Here is a 23,789-nt window from a genome sequence, read left to right on the forward strand (position 1 = left end):
TACAGCCCACAGAGAGTAACTAGAACAGTACTAGTTCCTCCAGACAGTACTAGTTCCTCCAGACAGTAATGGTTCCTCCAGACAGTACTAGTTCCTCCAGACAGTCCTAGTTCCTCCAGACAGTCCTGGTTCCTCCAGACAGTCCTGGTTCCTCCAGACATTACCTTAACAGTCCTAGTTCCTCCAAACAGTACGGGTTCCTCCAAACAGTACAGCCCAAAGAGAGTAACTACAACAGTACTAGTTCCTCCAGACAGTACTATTTCCTCCACAGTACTATTTCCTGCAGATAGTACTAGTTCCTCCAGACAGTACAGCCCACAGAGAGTAACTAGAACAGTACTAGTTCCTCCAGAGAGTAACTAGAACAGTACTAGTTCCTCCAGAGAGTAACTAGAACAGTCCTAGTTCCTCCAGACAGTACTGGTTCCTCCAGACAGTAACTAGAACAGTACTACTTCCTCCAGACAGTGCTAGTTCCTCCAGACAGTACTGGTTCCTCCAGACAGTACCTATAACAGTACTAGTTCCTCCAGACAGTACAGCCCACAGAGAGTAACTAGAACAGTACTAGTTCCTCCAGACAGTACTAGTTCCTCCAGACAGTAACTAGAACAGTACTAGTTCCTCCAGACAGTACTAGTTCCTCCAGACAGTACAGCCCACAGAGAGTAACTAGAACAGTACTAGTTCCTCCAGACAGTACTAGTTCCTCCAGACAGTAACTAGAACAGTACTAGTTCCTCCAGACAGTACTAGTTCCTCCAGACAGTCCTAGTTCCTCCAGACAGTACTAGTTCCTCCAGACAGTACTAGTTCCTCCAGACAGTAACTAGAACAGTACTAGTTCCTCCAGACAGTACTAGTTCCTCCAGACAGTACTAGTTCCTCCAAACAGTACTAGTTCCTCCAGACAGTTCAGCCCACAGAGAGTAACTAGAACAGTACTAGTTCCTCCAGACAGTACTAGTTCCTCCAGACAGTACTAGTTCCTCCAGACAGTACTAGTTCCTCCAGACAGTTCAGCCCACAGAGAGTAACTAGAGGAGTACTAGTTCCGCCAAAATGTACTTAAGAGCTGTAACATGTTACTTCCCACCCCTGTAGTATTCCATATATCAGAGGACCAATTACATTCAGCCATGTGATGATTTTTCCTTGAGCGGATGGTCGAGGGGCCGAAACATAGTTATTAATAATGTATACACTGCAAATTGACCGCAAGAATCCCAAACAGATACAGTATATGGTATTTGAGAAAAACAGAATCATTTCAAACCTTGATTACATTGGGATAGGATTACATATGTGTCGCTATTTATGCCTGGGAATACTTGGGAACAGATTTCCTGAATTAAAATCACTTTGAGATGATTTCCTGGTGATATTAAAGTCTTTTATGTCCAACAACGGTTTTTAATTTTTTTAAATATAATGGTAATCACCCGCTGGCCGAAATTTGGGCCACCTATTGAGGAACCCTGCCTTACATAGTGCACTACCCTTTGGCCCAAGCCATAATTCAGATCTGCCACCTGTCTCCACGGCACATCGCTCCCTACTCAAATCCCATGCCACGTCATCATGATCCACCCCAGAGAATGATCTACAGCCTAAGGTTTCCATTCTAAAGACGTCTTATGTTTCTTGCCTCCCCCTCTATCCATCTGAATGGGAATCACACCTGGCTTGGCCTTCTAGTGTTGAGGTGAGGGCATCCTATTGTATCCCTTACTGTAATTTATAGGCTGGCACAGTACTGGGATTCCTGTGTCTCTGAGGAGTGTTATGAGCGGCGGGTAGTGGGGTTAGTGTGGCTGGGCCTGGGCCGGTGGAGGGAGGGAAGGATGGAGAGAGCGAGAGAGGGAGGGAGAGAGAGAGTAAAGCAGGGAAGGGATCAAAGCGCTGGGCCTTGGCGGTGGATTCTCAGATGTGAGCGTGGAGTGCCGTGCGGCGCGATGACGAGGCCTCTGGGAGTTCCCTCGGCGAAGCCCGGCCATATTTATAACCCATCAGTCACAGTGGCCTGTGGCTCTGGTTACAGCGTTACGGTTTGTGTCTGTGTGTCTATGTGTGTAGCATTACATCCAGGGCCACAGGAGTATAGAGTGTCTGTCGTCTGGACCCTTGGTATGGCAACATTCCCCCAGGAACACGTCACTGTGATGATCCAGAGGTTACCCCCAGCCCTGTCGCCCTGAGTTACCCCCAGCCCTGTCGCCCTGAGTTACCCCAGCCCTGTCGCCCTGAGTTACCCCCAGCCCTGTCGCCCTGAGTTACCCCTAGCCTTACTCCCCACCCCTATCACCCTGAGTTACCCCCAGCCTTACCCCCAGCCCTGTCGCGCTGAGTTACCCCTAGCCCTATCGCCCTGAGTTACCCCTAGCCTTACTCCCCACCCCTATCACCCTGAGTTACCCCCAGCCTTACCCCCAGCCCTGTCGCGCTGAGTTACCCCTAGCCCTATCGCCCTGAGTTACCCCTAGCCTTACTCCCCACCCCTATCACCCTGAGTTACCCCCAGCCTTACCCCCAGCCCTGTCGCGCTGAGTTACCCCTAGCCCTATCGCCCTGAGTTACCCCTAGCCTTACTCCCCACCCCTATCACCCTGAGTTACCCCCAGCCTTACCACCAGCCCTGTCGCGCTGAGTTACCCCTAGCCCTATCGCCCTGAGTTACCCCTAGCCTTACTCCCCACCCCTATCACCCTGAGTTACCCCCAGCCTTACCCCCAGCCCTGTCGCGCTGAGTTACCCCTAGCCCTATCGCCCTGAGTTACCCCTAGCCTTACTCCCCACCCCTATCACCCTGAGTTACCCCCAGCCTTACCCCCAGCCCTGTCGCGCTGAGTTACCCCTAGCCCTATCGCCCTGAGTTACCCCTAGCCTTACTCCCCACCCCTATCACCCTGAGTTACCCCCAGCCTTACCACCAGCCCTGTCGCGCTGAGTTACCCCTAGCCCTATCGCCCTGAGTTACCCCTAGCCTTACTCCCCACCCCTATCACCCTGAGTTACCCCCAGCCTTACCCCCAGCCCTGTCGCGCTGAGTTACCCCTAGCCCTATCGCCCTGAGTTACCCCTAGCCTTACTCCCCACCCCTATCACCCTGAGTTACCCCCAGCCTTACCACCAGCCCTGTCGCGCTGAGTTACCCCTAGCCCTATCACCCTGAGTTACCCCTAGCCTTACTCCCCACCCCTATCACCCTGAGTTACCCCCAGCCTTACCCCCAGCCCTGTCGCGCTGAGTTACCCCTAGCCTTACTCCCCACCCCTATCACCCTGAGTTACCCCCAGCCTTACCCCCAGCCCTGTCGCGCTGAGTTACCCCTAGCCCTATCACCCTGAGTTACCCCTAGCCTTACTCCCCACCCCTATCACCCTGAGTTACCCCCAGCCTTACCACCAGCCCTGTCGCCCTACACCCTGTGCTTCTACACCTGCATTGCTTGCTGTTTGGGGATTTAGGCTGGCTCTGGTTACACGCCCCCTGGTATGGCAACATTCCCCCAGGAACACGTCACTGTGATGATCCAGAGGTTACCCCCAGCCCTGTCGCCCTGAGTTACCCCCAGCCCTGTCACCCTGAGTTACCCCCAGCCCAGTCGCCCTGAGTTACCCCCAGCCTTATCCCCAGCCCTGTCGCCCTGAGTTACCCCCAGCCCTGTCGCCCTGAGTTACCCCAGCCCTGTCACCCTGAGTTACCCCCAGCCCTGTCGCCCTGAGTTACCCCCAGCCCAGTCGCCCTGAGTTACCCCCAGCCTTACCCCCAGCCCTGTCGCCCTGAGTTACCCCTAGCTTTACTCCCCACCCCTATCACCCTGAGTTACCCCCTAGCCTTACCCCCAGCCCATTCGCCCTGAGTTACCCCCAGCCTTACCCCCAGCCCAGTCGCCCTGAGTTACCACTAGCCTTACTCCCCACCCCTATCACCCTGAGTTACCCCCAGCATAACCCCCAGCCCTGTCGCCATACACCCTGTGCTTCTACACCTGCATTGCTTGCTGTTTGGGGATTTAGGCTGGGTTTCTGTACAGCACTTTGAGATATCAGCTGATGTAAGAAGGGCTATATAAATACATTTGATTTGATTTGAGTTACCCCTAGCCTTAGCACCAGCCCTGTCGCCCTGAGTTACCCCTAGCCTTAGCCCCAGCCCTGTCACCCTGAGTTACCCCTAGCCTTACCCCCAGCCCAGTCGCCCTGAGTTACCCCTAGCCTTACCCCCAAGCCCAGTCACCCTGAGTTACCCCTAGCCTTACCCCCAGCCCTGTCGCCCTGGGTTACCCCTAGCCTTAGCCCCAGCCCTGTCGCCCTGAGTTACCCCCAGCCTTGGTCCCAGCCTAGTCGCCCTGAGTTACCCCTAGCCTTACCCCAAGCCCAGGTGTCCGGTACCACTGGCCACTGGCGCTCATTGGCATCATCATATGTTGAGGATGCACTGATGGCCAAATGCAATACTATCTTTGCATTAATCTTGTGTATATCGTACACCCTCAGTTTGAGCTGGAGGGCTCTGCCCAGGGCCCAGCAGTGGGCCAGCCAGCCCAACGGAGGAAAGGCCTGGGAGACAAGAGGCAAAACAGGAAGGAAGAAAGGTCTTACATGTAGCCTGAATTAACCATTCTATTAGGACCCCTGGCCTGGCTCCAGATCCTGACAGGCTCCAACAGACCTTCAGCATTAATCATTCTATTAGGACCACTGGCCTGACTCCAGATCCTGACTGGCTCCAACAGACCTTCAGCATTAATCATTCTATTAGGACCACTGGCCTGACTCCAGATCCTGACAGGCACCAACAGACCTTCAGCATTAATCATTCTATTAGGACCACTGGCCTGACTCCAGATCCTAACGGGCTCCAACAGACCTTCATCATTAATCATTCTATTAGGACCACTGGCCTGACTCCAGATCCTGACAGGCTCCAACAGACCAGCATTAATCATTCTATTAGGACCACTGGCCTGGCTCCAGATCCTGACAGGCTAACAGACCTTCATCATTAATCATTCTATTAGGACCACTGGCCTGACTCCAGATCCTGACAGGCTCCAACAGACCTTCAGCATTAATCATTCTATTAGGACCACTGGCCTGGCTCCAGATCCTGACAGGCTCCAACAGACCTTCAGCATTAATCATTCTATTAGGACCACTGACCTGACTGGCTAACAGACCTTCCGCATTAATCATTCTATTAGGTCCACTGGCCTGACTGGCTAACAGACCTTCCGCATTAATCATTCTATTAGGTCCACTGGCCTGACTGGCTAACAGACCTTCCGCATTAATCATTCTATTAGGACCCCTGGCCTGACTCCAGATCCTGACAGGCTCCAACAGACCTTCATCATTAAACATTCTATTGGGACCACTGGCCTGACTGGCTAACAGACCTTCCGCATTAATCATTCTATTAGGTCCACTGGCCTGACTGGCTAACAGACCTTCCGCATTAATCATTCTATTAGGACCCCTGGCCTGACTCCAGATCCTGACAGGCTCCAACAGACCTTCATCATTAACCATTCTCTTAGGACCACTGGCCTGACTGGCTAACAGACCTTCAGCATTAACCATTCTCTTAGGACCACTGGCCTGACTGGCTAACAGACCTTCATCATTAATCATTCTATTAGGACCCCTGGCCTGACTCCAGATCCTGACAGGCTCCAACAGACCTTCAGCATTAATCATTCTATTAGGACCACTGGCCTGACTGGCTAACAGACCTTCCGCATTAATCATTCTATTAGGACCACTGGCCTGACTGGCTAACAGACCTTCAGCATTAATCATTCTATTAGGACCACTGGCCTGACTCCAGATCCTGACAGGCTCCAACAGACCTTCAGCATTAATCATTCTATTAGGACCACTGGCCTGACTGGCTAACAGACCTTCCGCATTAATCATTCTATTAGGACCACTGGCCTGACTGGCTAACAGACCTTCCGCATTAATCATTCTATTAGGACCACTGGCCTGACTCCAGATCCTGACAGGCTCCAACAGACCTTCAGCATTAATCATTCTATTAGGACCACTGGCCTGACTGGCTAACAGACCTTCAGCATTAATCATTCTATTAGGACCACTGGCCTGACTCCAGATCCTAACGGGCTCCAACAGACCTTCATCATTAATCATTCTATTAGGACCACTGGCCTGACTCCAGATCCTGACGGGCTCCAACAGACCTTCATCATTAATCATTATATTAGGACCCCTGGCCTGACTCCAGATCCTGACAGGCTCCAACAGACCTTCATCATTAATCATTATATTAGGACCCCTGGCCTGACTCCAGATCCTGACAGGCTTCAACAGACCTTCAGCATTAATCATTATATTAGGACCCCTGGCCTGACTCCAGATCCTGACAGGCTCCAACAGACCTTTAGCATTAATCATTATATTAGGACCCCTGGCCTGACTCCAGATCCTGACAGGCTCCAACAGACCTTCAGCCATAACACTGAGACTTCCACTGAACGGAGAGTTGTGTAGAGTAGGTCCTTATGAGTCTCTGTGGAAAACCCTTTTCATGGAATTGTTATGAAGCAGCTCTGGGTCTTAGGAAATCAAATTAATTACAGTGGGAGACGGAGAGTCAAATAAATAGTCTAGACCTGTAACTACTGCATGGCAATGTTTCCCTAACAATAACGTGACCAATTGTAACCGGTCTGAGAAGCCAGAGAAAGAGGTGAGACCACAGCTTTTAGATTATGTCTGTTTTTAGTCAACATTAAACTGAGGGCCAGGAGTTACTACGTGACCCGACATGGAAAAACTCTCAGCCCTTGTTAAAGCCTGTTGAATAATTAGGACCCAGAGATGGTACAGTAAATTGCATAATTAAGACCCAGAGATTTTCCAGGTCACATCACATATTCATGAGGAAATCCTGAACCTAACCATAATTCACCCATCAGTCCAGTGTGGTAGGACTAGTCCTGTGGGGCAGTATGCCATGTGTGTGTAGTCCAGCTGAACCTCACATAGCTTTTAGTAGTTCAGACGCGTGAGTTTACGGTCACTATTTACAACCTTCAGAAATCACACTGACGTTCATAGCTGTGGGCCATCAGCCTGGCTGTTTTGAAGTCACACTTTACGGGTGAGCATGAATAGAATCCAATTACTAACAAATGTGTGAGTGTGTGTTAGAGAGAGAGAAAAAAGAGGGAGAGAAAAGACGGAGAAAGAGAAGAGAGAGAAAATAACCTTTAGCTATTGTTATCTGTAATGGTTTTCTATGCTGATATTTACTCTGGCTGTCCTCTAACTTTCTTTCCCTCTCCCTCCATGTGTCTCTCTGTCGCTCTCTCTGGTGTGTCAGCAGTCGGAATGTATAGTTTGACAAGGCCAAAGAGAGCCAGGCATTATTTAGAGTGAAATGTCTAAAGTGAGTTCCTCAGGGAGAGAGGGAGAGAGAGAGGAGAGAGAGAAGAGAGAGAGAGAGAGAAGAGAGAGAAGAGAGAGAGAGAGAGAGAGAGAGAGAGACAGAGACAGAGAGAGAGAGAGAGACAGAGACAGAGAGAACATATCAAACACACTGCTTCAGGCTGGTAGAGAGGAGACCAGAGAGAGGGCGAGACCAGAGAGAGGGAGAGACCAGAGAGAGGGAGAGACCAGAGAGAGGAAGAGACCAGAGAGAGGGAGAGACCAGAGAGAGGGAGAGACCAGAGAGAGGAAGATACCAGAGAGAGACCAGAGAGAGGGAGAGACCAGAGAGAGGGAGAGACCAGAGAGAGAGGAAGAGACCAGAGAGAGGGAGAGACCAGAGAGAGGGAGAGACCAGAGAGAGACCAGAGAGAGGAAGAGACCAGAGAGAGACCAGAGAGAGGGAGAGACCAGAGAGAGGGAGAGACCAGAGAGAGGGAGAGACCAGAGAGAGAGTGAGACCAGAGAGAGAGAGACCAGAGAGAGGGAGAGACCAGAGAGAGACCAGAGAGAGGGGGAGACCAGAGAGAGGGAGAGACCAGAGAGAGAGTGAGACCAGAGAGAGAGAGACCAGAGAGAGGGAGAGACCAGAGAGAGACCAGAGAGAGGGAGAGACCAGAGAGAGAGAGAGAGAGACCAGAGAGAGGGAGAGACCAGAGAGAGGGAGAGACCAGAGAGAGAGAGAGACCAGAGAGAGAAACCAGAGAGAGGGAGAGACCAGAGAGAGAGAGAGAGACCAGAGAGAGGGAGAGACCAGAGAGAGGGAGAGACCAGAGAGAGAGGAAGAGACCAGAGAGAAGGAGAGACCAGAGAGAGGGAGAGACCAGAGATAGGGAGAGACCAGAGAGAGACCAGAGAGAGGAAGAGACCAGAGAGAGACCAGAGAGAGGGAGAGACCAGAGAGAGAGAGAGACCAGAGAGAGGGAGAGACCAGAGAGAGGGAGAGACCAGAGAGAGACTAGAGAGAGGGAGAGACCAGAGAGAGGGAGAGACCAGAGAGAGAGAGAGACCAGAGAGAGGGAGAGACCAGAGAGAGAGACCAGAGAGAGGGAAAGACCAGAGAGAGAGACCAGAGAGAGGGAGAGACCAGAGAGAGGGAGAGACCAGAGAGAGGGAGAAACCAGAGAGAGAGAGAGACCAGAGAGAGAGGAAGAGACCAGAGAGAGGGAGAGACCAGAGAGAGAGAGACCAGAGAGAGGAAGAGACCAGAGAGAGACCAGAGAGAGGGAGAGACCAGAGAGAGGTAGAGACCAGAGAGAGAGAGAGACCAGAGAGAGGGAGAGACCAGAGAGAGACCAGAGAGAGGGAGAGACCAGAGAGAGGGAGAGACCAGAGAGAGAGAGAGACCAGAGAGAGGGAGAGACCAGAGAGAGACTAGAGAGAGAGAGAGAGCCAGAGAGAGGGAGAGACCAGAGAGAGGGAGAGACCAGAGAGAGAGACCAGAGAGAGGGAGAGACCAGAGAGAGAGAGAGAGACCAGAGAGAGGGAGAGACCAGAGAGAGGGAGAGACCAGAGAGAGGGAGAGACCAGAGAGAGGAAGAGACCAGAGAAAGGGAGAGACCAGAGAGAGGGAGAGACCAGAGAGAGGAAGAGACCAGAGAGAGGGAGAGACCAGAGAGAGGGAGAGACCAGAGAGAGACCAGAGAGAGGAAGAGACCAGAGAGAGACCAGAGAGAGGGAGAGACCAGAGAGAGGGAGAGACCAGAGAGAGCTTCCCTAGACCAGAGAGAGGGACCAAAGAGAGGGAGAGACCAGAGAGAGGGAGAGACCAGAGAGAGAGAGAGACCAGAGAGAGAGAGAGACCAGAGAGAGGGAGAGACCAGAGAGAGGGAGAGACCAGAGAGAGGGAGAGACCAGAGAGAGAGACCAGAAAGAGGGAGAGACCAGAGAGAGGGAGAGACCAGAGAGAGAGAGAGAGACCAGAGAGAGGGAGAGACCAGAGAGAGGGAGAGACCAGAGAGAGAGAGACCAGAGAGAGAGAGAGACCAGAGAGAGGGAGACCAGAGAGAGAGAGAGACCAGAGAGAGGGAGAGACCAGAGAGAGAGAGAGACCAGAGAGAGGGAGAGACCAGAAAGAGGGAGAGATCAGAGAGAGATCAGAGAGAGGGAGAGACCAGAGAGAGAGAGCAGAAGGCCAGAATATCTCTGGTATCTACAGTCTGTTTATTATCTCTGGTATCTACAGGCTGTTTATTGTCTACGTGTAAGGGCTCAGACACACCAATAGCGTTTGGAGACTGAGAGTATTTAGCACCTCCGAACGTAATTATCACACCGATTTTACTTGTAGAATCTTGTGGAAAATGTTGGCAGTCAAACGTCTACAGCTGGTAGTCCCTAAAACTCAGCGCTCTGAATGATTGGCACGCGAATGCTAGATCCACATTGGGTGGGATGTGTGCTATGCCCGAACTGCATGCAGTATTCTCCATAGGGAAGCAGTTATTGTATATTATCTAAGTATAAGTAAATGTATGCAGGTGTACACACTGCGGTTGACCTGTGTTTATAGTACACGTCAGAACTTACTTAGGATGTTCCGATCACACTTGAGATTGAGTTTTGTGGTTTTGGATTTGACTTTTAAGAGTGTATAGTTTAAGCATTTTTGAAAGATTTGGTTAGGCTGCGGGCTGGCTATGATACCCTAACAGCTTTTCTACCATATAGCTTGGGATGGAAATGTTTCCTTCATCCATTCTAAATCTAGAATGCCAAGGAATGAACACCCACTATGACAGCTCTGTGACCTTTGACCCTCAGTTCTAACGCTCATCACTGACCCGTAACAGTGTGATTAGCATGGGGGGAAAATAACTACATTCCCCAACTGGTGGTAATCGATATTGTAATGTTACGTCTCTCTGGATCACAGATTGGGAAATATTGCCAGTCACTGTTGGAACTGTTTTGATAACAACTCATGACTTTAATTCACTACTTGTGTTAGACAACTGTAGACAACAAGCACTGCAGGACATCACATGCAAGGGGCCAATATAGCTCAATGGAGGCTGCTGAGGGGAGGACGGCTCATAATAATGGCTGGAACGGCGTCAATGGAATGGTATCAAACATATGGTTTCCGTGGTTTCCATGTGGTTGATTCCATTCCGTTGACTCCGTTCCAGACATTATTATGAGCCGTCCTCCCCTCAGCAGCCTCCACTGCTCAAGTGTCTTTTGTATTTTGGCACTGCTCAATTCACTAAGGGGGACAGATCCCTCAGTTTTGATCACGGAGCTACCCAGTCACATCTGTGTTGTTGTAACCATGTACACCATGTAAAATAAGACACAAATGAAGCATAATGATACTTACACCAGTACAGAACAGCTTTCTATTGGGACCAGAACCAGATCAGACCTGCCCTCCTGGTCTCTCTCTTCCCCTCTCCATTTTCTAAAATCTATTTCACTCTCTGTGTTTGAAGCGTTCCTCAGGTCCCAGATATGTTCTCTCTGTCTCTGTCTCTGTCTCTCTCTCTCTCTCTCTCTCTCTCTCTCTCTCTCTCTCTCTCTCTCTCTCTCTCTCTCTCTCTCTCTCTCTCTCTCTCTCTGTGTTCTTGCTCTTTCTTCCCTTCTCTCTCCTCCCCCTTTCTGAGAATCAGATGCCTTTCAGTATGGCAGACCTGGCTGTGGAGAGTTCAGCCAAGTAAGAGCTGTCTGTCCTGGAGAAGAGAAGAGAAGGGGGAAGAAGGGGAATGGATGGTGGCAGATGCCTGAGCGATCCGTCAGATGATACACAACAGATGGCTCAATATTCTGCCGTCTGTTTTAAAGAACCACACCGACCGACTACGACGAGGGCAGGCCACGGGGGGGGGGGGGGGGGGGGGGCAAGGCAGCTCGATGGATAGGACTCGCACACGCACAACACACACACACACACACACACACACACACACACACACACACACACACAGAACACTCTTTGTACGATGAGAAAAACCTAGGATTCCTTATGTCCTTGTTCTGAGAAACTGGATCGTGCTAACGGGACCGTCTCTTTATGGATATTACACATGCCTCTTTATTTCCTCTGCTTTAGTGCAGGTAAATTCATTAAAGACATGCTCAGGAACTTTGGCGACTACCAACTATTTGAAACCTCCCGCTCTGGGCTGGATTTGTCAATGAGTACGGTTACATGCACACAATAATGCGATTGTTATGGATAGTTTCATTAAAAACGTTGACATGCTTTGCAAGAGGAACGATTCCCCTAATAATCCTGTTTCCATGGACACAGCTGAAAAATCAGGCTACCTGATGGCACTCTGATTTTCTGCATTCATCAATCAGAATAACCGTACTACCACATGTTATTATTGGGAAGCATATTCTGATTCTGAGTTCGGACATAAAGTTTGTATGTGAAAACTACTTCTAAGACATATTTCAGTAGTTCAGTAGTTCAGTAGTTCAGTAGTTCAGTAGCTCTGTAGTTCAGTAGTTCAGTAGTTCAGTAGCTCAGTAGTTCAGTAGTTCAGTAGTTCTGTAGTTCAGTAGTTCTGTAGTTCAGTAGTTCAGTAGTTCAGTAGGTCAGTAGTTCAGTAGGTCAGTAGTTCAGTAGGTCAGTAGTTCAGTAGTTCAGTAGTTCAGTAGGTCAGTAGTTCAGTAGCTCAGTAGGTCAGTAGCTCAGTGGTTCAGTAGCTCTGTAGTAGTTCAGTAGTTCAGTAGCTCAGTAGTTCTGTAGTTCAGTAGTTCAGTAGTTCAGTAGTTCAGTAGCTCTGTAGTAGTTTAGTAGGTCAGTAGTTCAGTAGGTCAGTAGTTCAGTACTTCAGTAGTTCAGTAGTTCAGTAGCTCAGTAGTTCTGTAGTTCAGTAGTTCAGTAGTTCAGTAGTTCAGTAGCTCTGTAGTAGTTTAGTAGCTCAGTAGTTCAGTAGTTCAGTAGTAGTTTAGTAGTTCAGTAGTTCAGTAGTAGTTTAGTAGTTCAGTAGTTCAGTAGTAGTTTAGTAGTTCAGTAGTTCAGTAGTAGTTCAGTAGTTCAGTAGTAGTTTAGTAGTTCAGTAGTTCAGTAGTTCAGTAGTAGTTCAGTAGTTCAGTAGTTCAGTAGTTCAGTAGTTCAGTAGTTCAGTAGTAGTTCAGTAGTTCTGTAGTAGTTCAGTAGTTCAGTAGCTCTGTAGTAGTTCAGTAGTTCAGAAGTTCAGTAGTAGTTCAGTAGTTCAGTAGTTCTGTAGTTCAGTAGCTCAGTAGTTCAGTAGTTCAGTAGTAGTTCAGTAGTTCAGTAGGTCAGTAGTTCAGTAGGTCAGTAGTTCAGTAGCTCAGTAGTTCAGTAGCTCAGTAGTTCTGTAGTAGTTCAGTAGTTCAGTAGTTCTGTAGTAGTTCAGTACTTCAGTAGTTCTGTAGTAGTTCAGTACTTCAGTACTTCAGTAGTTCAGTAGTTCAGTAGCTCTGTAGTTCTGTAGTAGTTCAATAGTTCTGTAGCTCAGTAGTAGTTTAGTAGTTCAGTCGCTCAGTAGTAGTTCAGTAGTTCAGTAGTTCGGTACTTCAGTAGTTCAGTACTTCAATAGTTTAGTAGTTCAGTCGCTCAGTAGTAGTTCAGTAGTTCAGTAGTTCAGTAACTCTGTAGTAGTTCAGTAGGTCAGTAGTTCAGTAGTTCAGTAGCTCTGTAGTTCTGTAGTAGTTCAGTAGTTCTGTAGTTCAGTAGCTCAGTAGTAGTTTAGTATTTCAGTCGCTCAGTAGTAGTTTAGTAGTTCAGTAGTTTAGTAGTTCAGTACTTCAGTACTTCAGTAGGTCAGTAGTTTAGTAGGTCAGTAGTTCAGTAGTTCAGTAGTTCAGTAGGTCAGTAGTTCAGTACTTCAGTAGGTCAGTAGTTCAGTAGTTCAGTAGTTTAGTAGTTCAGTAGTTCAGTACTTCAGTAGGTCAGTAGTTTAGTAGGTCAGTAGTTCAGTAGTTCAGTACTTCAGTAGGCCAGTACTTCAGTAGGTCAGTAGTTCAGTAGTTTAGTAGTTTAGTAGTTCAGTAGTTCAGTAGCTCAGTAGTAGTTTAGTAGTTTAGTAGTTCAGTAGTTCAGTCGCTCAGTAGTAGTTTAGTAGTTCAGTCGCTCAGTAGTAGTTTAGTAGTTCAGTCGCTCAGTAGTAGTTTAGTAGTTCAGTCGCTCAGTAGTAGTTTAGTAGTTCAGTCGCTCAGTAGTAGTTTAGTAGTTCAGTAGGTCAGTAGTTCAGTAGTTCAGTAGTTCAGTAGTTCAGTAGGTCAGTAGTTCAGTGGTTCAGTAGGTCAGTAGTTCAGTACTTCAGTAGGTCAGTAGTTCAGTAGTTCAGTAGGTCAGTAGTTCAGTAGTTCAGTACTTCAGTAGGTCAGTAGGTCAGTAGTTCAGTAGTTCAGTAGGTCAGTAGGTCAGTACTTCAGTACTTCAGTACTTCAGTAGATTAGTAACTCAGTAGTTCAGTAGTTAGTAGTTCAGATCTGTATTTCTGTTCAGATCCCTCTGTGCTTTCCTACATGTCTGCTGCTCTGTGGATGTGGCAGCGTGTGGAGGGCTGTCTGCTGCTCTGTGGATGTGGCAACGTGTGGAGGGCTGTCTGCTGCTCTGTGGATGTGGCAGAGTGTGGAGGGCTGTCTGCTGCTCTGTGGATGTGGCAGAGTGTGGAGGGCTGTCTGCTGCTCTGTGGATGTGGCAGCGTGTGGAGGGCTGTCTGCTGCTCTGTGGATGTGGCAGCGTGTGGAGGGCTGTCTGCTGCTCTGTGGATGTGGCAGCGTGTGGAGGGCTGTCTGCTGGTCTGTGGATGTGGCAGCGTGTGGAGGGCTGTCTGATGCTCTGTGGATGTGGCAGCGTGTGGAGGGCTGTCTGCTGCTCTGTGGATGTGGCAGCGTGTGGAGGGCTGTCTGCTGCTCTGTGGATGTGGCAGAGTGTGGAGGGCTGTCTGCTGGTCTGTGGATGTGGCAGCGTGTGGAGTGCTGTCTGCTGGTCTGTGGATGTAGTAACATGTGGAGTCTGTGTGGCGTGTCACCAGACTTGGCGTGTTATCTACGTCATCAACACGTCTGTTTACTGACTAACTGGCTGACTGGTTTTCCGTGTCCCATTCCCGTGTCCTGTCTGTCGGTCTGTCTGTTGTGTTGTTGTGTCGCTGTTTTGCTGTGCTCCCTACCATACTCTGTTTGTTTATGTGCTTGTTTGCAGTGCCTACAGCCATGCAAGGAACTGTGGGAGACCAGAAAAGACCTGTCTCAGAAACCATGCGAGGTAAGCATCCTCTCCTCTCCTCTCCTCTCCTCTCCTCTCCTCTCCTCTCCTCTCCTCTCCTCTCCTCTCCTCTCCTCTCCTCTCCTCTCCTCTCCTCTCCTCTCCCCTCCTCGCTCCTCCCCTCCTCTCTTCTCTCCTCTCCCCTCCTCTCCTCCCCACCTCTCACCTCCCCCTCTCCTCTCCCTTCCTCTCTCCTTGTCCCGTCCATTAGACAACCTGAAGCTCAAAAAGTCAAAAGTCTGTTAGTGTTTACCTGACAGAGAAAAGAGCTCTCACCAAATAGGAGATGTTCAAATACCAGACATGAAGGTTGCTCCTTTCAGCCCCTCCACCCAGCCAGACTACTGTCCCTGTCTGCTCTGTGGGCCCCTCTACCCAGCCAGACTACTGTCCCTGTCTGCTCCTTTCTGCCCCTCCACCCAGCCAGACTACTGTCCCTGTCTGCTCCTTTCAGCCCCTCCACCCAGCCAGACTACTGTCCCTGTCTGCTCTGTGGGCCCCTCTTAGTGGTGGCCACAAATGGTTATTGTTGAAGCGTAACCCTCCTCTGGTGTAGTTATGCCAGCCTTTTATCTCTGGATTTGAAGCGTGGGTCCTGGGCTGTTGGGGGAGTGATACTTACAGAGTTACAAAAGAACAGAGGAGAATTGAGGTCTATTAACTAAGCCTAGTGTTTACAGTCAAATGGTGTGTTACACACACACACACACACACACACACACACACACACACACACACACACACACACACACACACACACACACACACACACACACACACACACACACACACACACACTCAAAGGGAAGAGGTAGGGACGGCTCATTTGGTGATGTTAAGAGCTAACATCTCTGTTCAGAGATTCAGTAGTAGACTTTACCTACGGGAAGCACGTTAGGTCAATTTAAATAGATAAATAGTAAATCAACTGTTAGGGTGTGACTGTGTGTGTAACTGTGTGTGTGTGTGTGTGTGTGTGTGTGTGTGTGTGTGTGTGTGTGTGTGTGTGTGTGTGTGTGTGTGTGTGTGTGTGTGTGTGTGTGTGGGTGGGTGGGTGTGTGTATTAGTGAGTTATAGCCATTGGCAATAGGTGTGTGTTTGTGTGTTTATACTGCCATACACAGAGGCCTGCCAAGGTGCTGGTGGTTCTCCATGTCTGTGTGTTGCCAGGTTTCCCTGTAAGGTTTGTGTTTATACTGATCCTATATGGCAGAGACTGGCCATGGTGCTGAAGGGGACTGTGTGTGTGTGTGTGTGTGTGTGTGTGTGTGTGTGTGTGTGTGTGTGTGTGTGTGTGTGTGTGTGTGTGTGTGTGTGTGTGTGTGTGTGTGTGTGTGTGTGTGTGTGTGTGTGTGTCTCAGTGTTTTTACATGCATGCTTGTGTTGAATCCTTGCCAGTGTTCCATCCTGTAGGTTTGTTTGTGTGTATATGGCCATACGCTGGGCCTATCCAGTACCATGGTGGTTTTGGAGATTGTAAGAGACGAGACAGACAGCACCACACCAATATCATCTGTCTGTCTGTCTGTCTGTCTGTCTGTCTGTCTGTCTGTCTGTCTGTCTGTCTGTCTGTCTGTCTGTCTGTCTGTCTGTCTGTCTGTCTGTCTGTCTGTCTGTCTGTCTGTCTGTCTGTCTGTCTGTCTGTCTGTCTGTCTGTCTGTCTGTCTCCTCCCCTGTCCCTCTCCATCCCTCCCTCCCTCCTCCCCCTGTCCCTCTCCCTCCCTCCTCCACATCCCTCTCCATCCCTCCCTCCTCCCACTGTCCCTCTCCATCCCTCCTCCCCTGTCCATACCTCCATCGACCCCTTTCCACCCCTTCTCCCCCTATCCCTCTCCATCCCTCCCTCCTCCTACTGTCCCTCTCCATCCCTCCCTCCCTCCTCCCCTGTGCCTCTCCATCCATCCCTCCCTCCCACCTCCCCCTGTCCCTCTCCATCCCTCCCTCTTCCTCCTGTCCCTCTCCATCCCTCCCTCCCTCCTCCTACTGTCCCTCTCCATCCCTCCCTCCCTCCTCCTACTGTCCCTCGCCATCCATCCCTCCGTCCTCCTACTGTCCCTCTCCATCCCTCCCTCCCTCCTCCTCTGTCCCTCTCCCTCCCTCCCTCCCTCCCTCCCACCTCCTACTGTCCCTCTCCCTCCCTCCCTCCCTCTTCCTCCTGTCCCTCTCCATCCCTCCCTCTTCCTCCTGTCCCTCTCCATCCCTCCCTCCCTCCCTCCTCCCCCTGTTCCTCTCCATCCCTCCTCCCCTGTCCATACCTCCATCGACCCCTTTCCACCCCTCCTCCTCCCCGTCCCTCTCATCCCTCCTCCCCCTGTCTCTCCATCCATCTACCCCTCTCCATCCTTCTCCATTCCTCCACCCCTCCTCCTCCCTGTCCCTCTCCAATCCTCCACCCCTCCTCCTCTCCGTCTCTCCATCCATCTACCCCTATCCATCCCTCCATCCCTCCTCCCCTGTCCCTCTCCATCCCTCCTCCCCTGTCCCTCTCCATCCCTCCTCCCCGTCCCTCTCCATTCCTCCTCCCGGTCCCTCTCCATCCCTCCTCCCCTGTCCCTCTCCATCCCTCCTCCCCTGTCCATCTCCATTCCTCCATTCCTCCTCCCCCTGTACCTCCCTCCATTTAACCCTCTCCATCCCTCCTCCCCTGTCATTCTCTATCCCTCCATCCCTTCTCCCCTGTCCCTCTCCACCCCTACATCCCTCCTCCCCCTGCCCCTTCCTCCATCTAACCCTCTCCCTCCCTCCTCCCCCTGTCCCTCCCTCAGAAGCATCATGAGTGTGTGACCAGTTGGGAGTTCTTGGTGTCTCTGAGGTCAGGGAAGCAGGGGGACTGCCCCCCTCCCCAGCGAGCCATGGGATTTGCTGCCGCCTGCGTGGAGAGCTGCTCCGCTGACAAACACTGCTCTGCCTCCAAGAAGTGCTGCTCCAATGGGTGCGGACACACCTGCCAGGCTCCAGCCAATCTCTATAAAGGTAAGTCCCACTATATCCACGTTGTGTACATGTTTATTTTAATCAATAGATACAGAGTGTGTGTGTTAAGACAGAAGGGGGGTGTTAAGACAGAAGGGAGGGTGTTAAGACAGAAGGGGGTGTTAAGACAGAAGGGGTGTGTGTGTGTTAAGACAGAAGGGGGGTGTTAAGACAGAATGGGGGCGTGTGTTAAGACAGAAGGGGGGTGTTAAGACAGAAGGGAGGGTGTTAAGACAGAAGGGGGGTGTTAAGACAGAAGGGGGGGTGTTAAGACAGAAGGGGGTGTTAAGACAGAAGGGGGGGTGTTAAGACAGAATGGGGGCGTGTGTTAAGACAGAAGGGTGTGTGTGTGTTAAGACAGAAGGGGGGTGTTAAGACAGAAGGGGGGGGTGTTAAGACAGAAGGGGGTGTTAAGACAGAAGGGGTGTGTGTGTGTTAAGACAGAAGGGGGGTGTTAAGACATAAGGGGGGTGTTAAGACAGAAGGGGTGGTTAAGACAGAAGGGGGGTGTTAAGACAGAATGGGGGCGTGTGTGTTAAGACAGAAGGGGGTGTTAAGACAGAAGGGGTGTGTGTGTGTTAAGACAGAAGGGGGGTGTTAAGACATAAGGGGGGTGTTAAGACAGAAGGGGTGGTTAAGACAGAAGGGGGGTGTTAAGACAGAATGGGGGCGTGTGTGTTAAGACAGAAGGGGGTGTTAAGACAGAAGGTTGTGTGTGTGTTAAGACAGAAGGGGGGTGTTAAGACAGAAGGGTGTGTGTGTGTGTTAAGATAGAAGGGGGGGTGTTAAGACAGAAGGGTGTGTGTGTGTTAAGATAGAAGGGGGGGTGTTAAGACAGAAGGGGGGGGGGGGTGTTAAGACAGAAGGGGGTGTGTGTGTTAAGATAGAAGGGGGGGGTGTTAAGACAGAAGGGGGTGTGTGTGTTAAGATAGAAGGGGTGTGTTTGTGTTAAGACAGAAGGGGTGTGTTTGTGTTAAGATAGAAGGGGGGTGTTAAGACAGAAGGGGTGTGTGTGTTAAGACAGAGGGGGGTGTTAAGACAGAAGGGGTGTGTGTGTGTTAAGACAGAGGGGGGTGTTAAGACAGCAGGGGTGTGTGTGTGTTAAGATAGAAGGGGGGGTGTTAAGACAGAAGGGGTGTGTGTGTGTTAAGATAGAAGGGGGGGTGTTAAGACAGAAGGGGGTATGTTTGTTAAGACAGAGGGGGGTGTTAAGACATATGGGATGTGTGTGTTAAGACATATGGGATGTGTGTGTTAAGACAGAAGGGATGTGTGTGTTAAGACAGAAGGGATGTGTGTGTTAAGACAGAAGGGATGTGTGTGTTAAGACAGAAGGGATGTGTGTGTTAAGACAGAGGGGATGTGTGTGTTAAGACAGAAGGGATGGGTGTTAAGACAGAAGGGATGTGTGTGTTAAGATAGAAGGGGGTGTGTGTGTTAAGACAGAGGGGATGTGTGTGTTAAGACAGAAGGGATGTGTGTGTTAAGACAGAAGGGGTGTGTGTGTTAAGACAGAGGGGATGTGTGTGTTAAGACAGAAGGGATGAGTGTGTTAAGACAGAAGGGGTGTGTGTGTTAAGACAGAAGGGATGTGTGTGTTAAGACAGGGGATGTGTGTGTTAAGACAGAAGGGATGTGTGTGTTAAGACAGAAGGGATGTGTGTGTTAAGACAGAAGGGATGTGTGTGTTAAGACAGAAGGGATGAGTGTGTTAAGACAGAAGGGATGTGTGTGTTAAGACAGAAGGGATGTGTGTGTTAAGACAGAAGGGATGTGTGTGTTAAGGCAGAAGGGATGTGTGTGTTAAGACAGAAGGGATGTGTGTGTTAAGACAGAAGGGATGTGTGTGTTAAGACAGAAGGGATGGGTGTTAAGACAGAAGGGATGTGTGTGTTAAGACAGAAGGGATGTGTGTGTTAAGACAGAAGGGATGTGTGTGTTAAGACAGAAGGGATGTGTGTGTTAAGACAGAAGGGATGTGTGTGTTAAGACAGAAGGGATGTGTGTGTTAAGACAGAAGGGATGTGTGTGTTAAGACAGAAGGGATGTGTGTGTTAAGACAGAAGGGATGCGTGTGTTAAGACAGAAGGGGTGGGTGTTTGTGTGTGACTCATTATTCTCCTGACCCATGCAGGCGTACCTCTGAAGCCCAGGAAGGACATATTATTCCTGGAGGACCAGCAGGGTCAACTGGAGGTCAGATGGATGTCAAAGTTCAATGTGACCATCGAACCAGTCCTCTACATCCTGCAGCGCAGGTGGAACCACGGAATACACCCCAGCGAGGACGACGCCTCGCCCTGGCACACCGTCGTCATGGTAACAACCCCAACCTCCGACCCCTGCAGTATTTTTTGTTTCTTTGTTTCTTTGTTTTTTACCTCAAAGTGAATGAAGTGAAGCCCAAACGAGATCGTACAAAGATATTCAGTCACTTTTGGAACGGTTTGTGTCTATGTATTACTGAAAACCAACTCATGTCAGCACTAAAGCATCAAGCTGCTAAACTGTCTAGCCGGTGAAACTGCTCTCTCACCACCCATGCCAGTCTAAACTAGCCTGTGTGTGTGTACGCCCATGTGTGTGTGTGTGTGTGTGTGTGTGTGTGTGTGTGTGTGTGTGTGTGTGTGTGTGTGTGTGTGTGTGTGTGTGTGTGTGTGTGTGTGTGTGTGTGTGTGTGTGTGTGTGTGTGTGTGTACGCCCACGTGTGTGTGTGTGTGTGTGTGTGTGTGTGTGTGTGTGTGTGTGTGTGTGTGTGTGTGTGTGTGTGTGTGTGTGTGTGTGTGTGTGTGTGTGTGTGTGTGTGTGTGTGTGTGTGTGTGTGTGTGTGTGTGTGTGTGTGTGTGTGTGTGTGTGTGTGTGTGTGTGTGTGTGTGTGTGTGTGTGTGTGTGTGTGTGTGTGTGTGTGTGTGTGTATGCCCACGTGCGCGTGTGCGTGTGCGTGTGTGGTGTAGGCTGAGGTTAGATAAATAACCCAGGCTTTAGGAGGGACCACAGCCAGTCATGGTTTTTGCACTGTTGAGCCCTGTCTGACTAAAGGTCCTCATTACGGTATTAGATGGCTGTGTGGAGGCAGACTCCCATCAGCCTCAGTTACATCATGAGGCCTGGAAAACATGGAGGAACTTAACAAGGGAGGCGTTCAACACACAGTGTAGTTCAGAAGAAGGAATGCTCTACTCTACTCTCTCTAATGCTCTACTCTACTCTACTCTCTCTAATGCTCTACTCTACTCTACTCTCTCTAATGCTCTACTCTACTCTACTCTCTCTAATGCTCTACTCTACTCTACTCTACTCTACTCTCTCTAATGCTCTACTCTACTCTACTCTACTCTCTCTAATGCTCTACTCTACTCTACTCTCTCTAATGCTCTACTCTACTCTCTCTAATGCTGTACTCTACTCTACTCTCTCTAATGCTGTACTCTACTCTACTCTACTCTCTCTAATGCTCTACTCTACTCTACTCTCTCTAATGCTCTACTCTACTCTACTCTCTCTAATGCTGTACTCTACTCTACTCTCTCTAATGCTGTACTCTACTCTACTCTACTCTCTCTAATACTCTACTCTACTCTCTCTAATGCTGTACTCTACTCTACTCTACTCTACTCTACTCTCTCTAATGCTCTACTCTACTCTACTCTACTCTCTCTAATGCTCTACTCTACTCTACTCTCTCTAATGCTCTACTCTACTCTCTCTAATGCTGTACTCTACTCTACTCTCTCTAATGCTGTACTCTACTCTACTCTACTCTCTCTAATGCTGTACTCTACTCTACTCTCTCTAATGCTCTACTCTACTCTACTCTCTCTAATGCTCTACTCTACTCTACTCTACTCTCTCTAATGCTCTACTCTACTCTACTCTACTCTCTCTAATGCTGTACTCTACTCTACTCTACTCTCTCTAATGCTGTACTCTACTCTACTCTCTCTAATGCTCTACTCTACTCTACTCTACTCTCTCTAATGCTGTACTCTACTCTACTCTACTCTCTCTAATGCTGTACTCTACTCTACTCTCTCTAATGCTGTACTCTACTCTACTCTACTCTCTCTAATGCTGTACTCTACTCTACTCTCTCTAATGCTGTACTCTACTCTACTCTACTCTCTCTAATGCTGTACTCTACTCTACTCTACTCTCTCTAATGCTGTACTCTACTCTACTCTCTCTAATGCTGTACTCTACTCTACTCTCTCTAATGCTGTACTCTACTCTACTCTCTCTAATGCTCTACTTTACTCTACTCTACTCTCTCTAATGCTGTACTCTACTCTACTCTACTCTAATGCTCTACTCTACTCTACTCTACTCTCTCTAATGCTGTACTCTACTCTACTCTCTCTAATGCTGTACCTTAATCTACTCTACTCTCTCTAATGCTGTACACTACTCTACTCTACTCTACTCTACTCTACTCTCTCTAATGCTCTACTCTACTCTCTCTAATGCTCTACTCTACTCTCTCTAATGCTCTACTCTACTCTCTCTAATGCTCTACTCTACTCTACTCTCTCTAATGCTCTACTCTACTCTACTCTACTCTCTCTAATGCTCTACTCTACTCTCTCTAATGCTCTACTCTACTCTACTCTCTCTAATGCTGTACTCTACTCTCTCTAATGCTGTACTCTACTCTCTCTAATGCTCTACTCTACTCTACTCTCTCTAATGCTCTACTCTACTCTCTCTAATGTTCTACTCTACTCTCTCTAATGCTGTACTCTACTCTACTCTACTCTCTCTAATGCTGTACTCTACTCTACTCTCTCTAATGCTGTACTCTACTCTACTCTACTCTCTCTAATGCTGTACTCTACTCTACTCTACTCTCTCTAATGCTGTACTCTACTCTACTCTCTCTAATGCTGTACTCTACTCTACTCTCTCTAATGCTGTACTCTACTCTACTCTCTCTAATGCTCTACTTTACTCTACTCTACTCTCTCTAATGCTGTACTCTACTCTACTCTACTCTAATGCTCTACTCTACTCTACTCTACTCTCTCTAATGCTGTACTCTACTCTACTCTCTCTAATGCTGTACCTTAATCTACTCTACTCTCTCTAATGCTGTACACTACTCTACTCTACTCTACTCTACTCTACTCTCTCTAATGCTCTACTCTACTCTCTCTAATGCTCTACTCTACTCTCTCTAATGCTCTACTCTACTCTCTCTAATGCTCTACTCTACTCTACTCTCTCTAATGCTCTACTCTACTCTACTCTACTCTCTCTAATGCTCTACTCTACTCTCTCTAATGCTCTACTCTACTCTACTCTCTCTAATGCTGTACTCTACTCTCTCTAATGCTGTACTCTACTCTCTCTAATGCTCTACTCTACTCTACTCTCTCTAATGCTCTACTCTACTCTCTCTAATGTTCTACTCTACTCTCTCTAATGCTCTACTCTACTCTCTCTAATGCTCTACTCTACTCTACTCTCTCTAATGCTCTACTCTACTCTACTCTCTCTAATGCTCTACTCTACTTTCTCTAATGCTCTACTCTACTCTCTCTAATGCTCTACTCTACTCTACTCTCTCTAATGCTCTACTCTACTCTACTCTCTCTAATGCTGTACTCTACTCTACTCTCTCTAATGCTCTACTCTACTCTACTCTCTCTAATGCTGTACTCTCTACTCTACTCTACTCTACTCCAAACTCCATCAAATAGAATATTTATTGACAAGTGATTCAACACACTCATGCTCATACAGACACACAAACACTGCATGAATTAGAGCTGTACTAGAGCTGTACTGGAGTCAGTGGAATAGAGCTGGACTGGAGTCAGTGGATTAGAGTTGGACTGGAGTCAGTGGATTAGAGCTGGACTGGAGTCAGTGGATTAGAGTTGGACTGGAGTCAGTGGATTAGAGCTGGACTGGAGTCAGTGGATTAGAGCTGTACTGGAGTCAGTGGATTAGAGCTGTACTGGAGTCAGTGGGATAGAGCTGGACTGGAGTCAGTGGATTAGAGTTGGACTGGAGTCAGTGGATTAGAGCTGGACTGGAGTCAGTGATAGAGCCTGGACTGGAGTCAGTGGATTAGAAGCTGTACTGGAGTCAGTGGATTAGAGCTGGACTGGAGTCAGTGGATTAGAGCTGTACTGGAGGTCAGTGGACTTAGCAGCTGTACTGAGTCA

The 23,789-nt window shown here is 49.0% G+C and overlaps 1 protein-coding gene across 1 annotated transcript; it reads left to right on the forward strand.

Moving 5' to 3' along the window:
* Positions 1 to 1,958: 1,958 nt before the first annotated feature.
* Positions 1,959 to 19,941, forward strand: LOC120043040 (the record flags this gene model as incomplete). Its single annotated transcript, XM_038987772.1, has 5 exons — positions 1,959 to 2,051; positions 4,503 to 4,600; positions 13,932 to 14,649; positions 17,415 to 17,622; positions 19,757 to 19,941. Coding segments are annotated over exons 1-5 (1,302 nt in total), but the record flags the coding sequence as incomplete, so codon positions are not given.
* Positions 19,942 to 23,789: the final 3,848 nt, after the last annotated feature.

Source organism: Salvelinus namaycush, unplaced genomic scaffold, assembly GCF_016432855.1.
Source record: "Salvelinus namaycush isolate Seneca unplaced genomic scaffold, SaNama_1.0 Scaffold844, whole genome shotgun sequence".
NCBI lineage: Eukaryota > Metazoa > Chordata > Actinopteri > Salmoniformes > Salmonidae > Salvelinus > Salvelinus namaycush.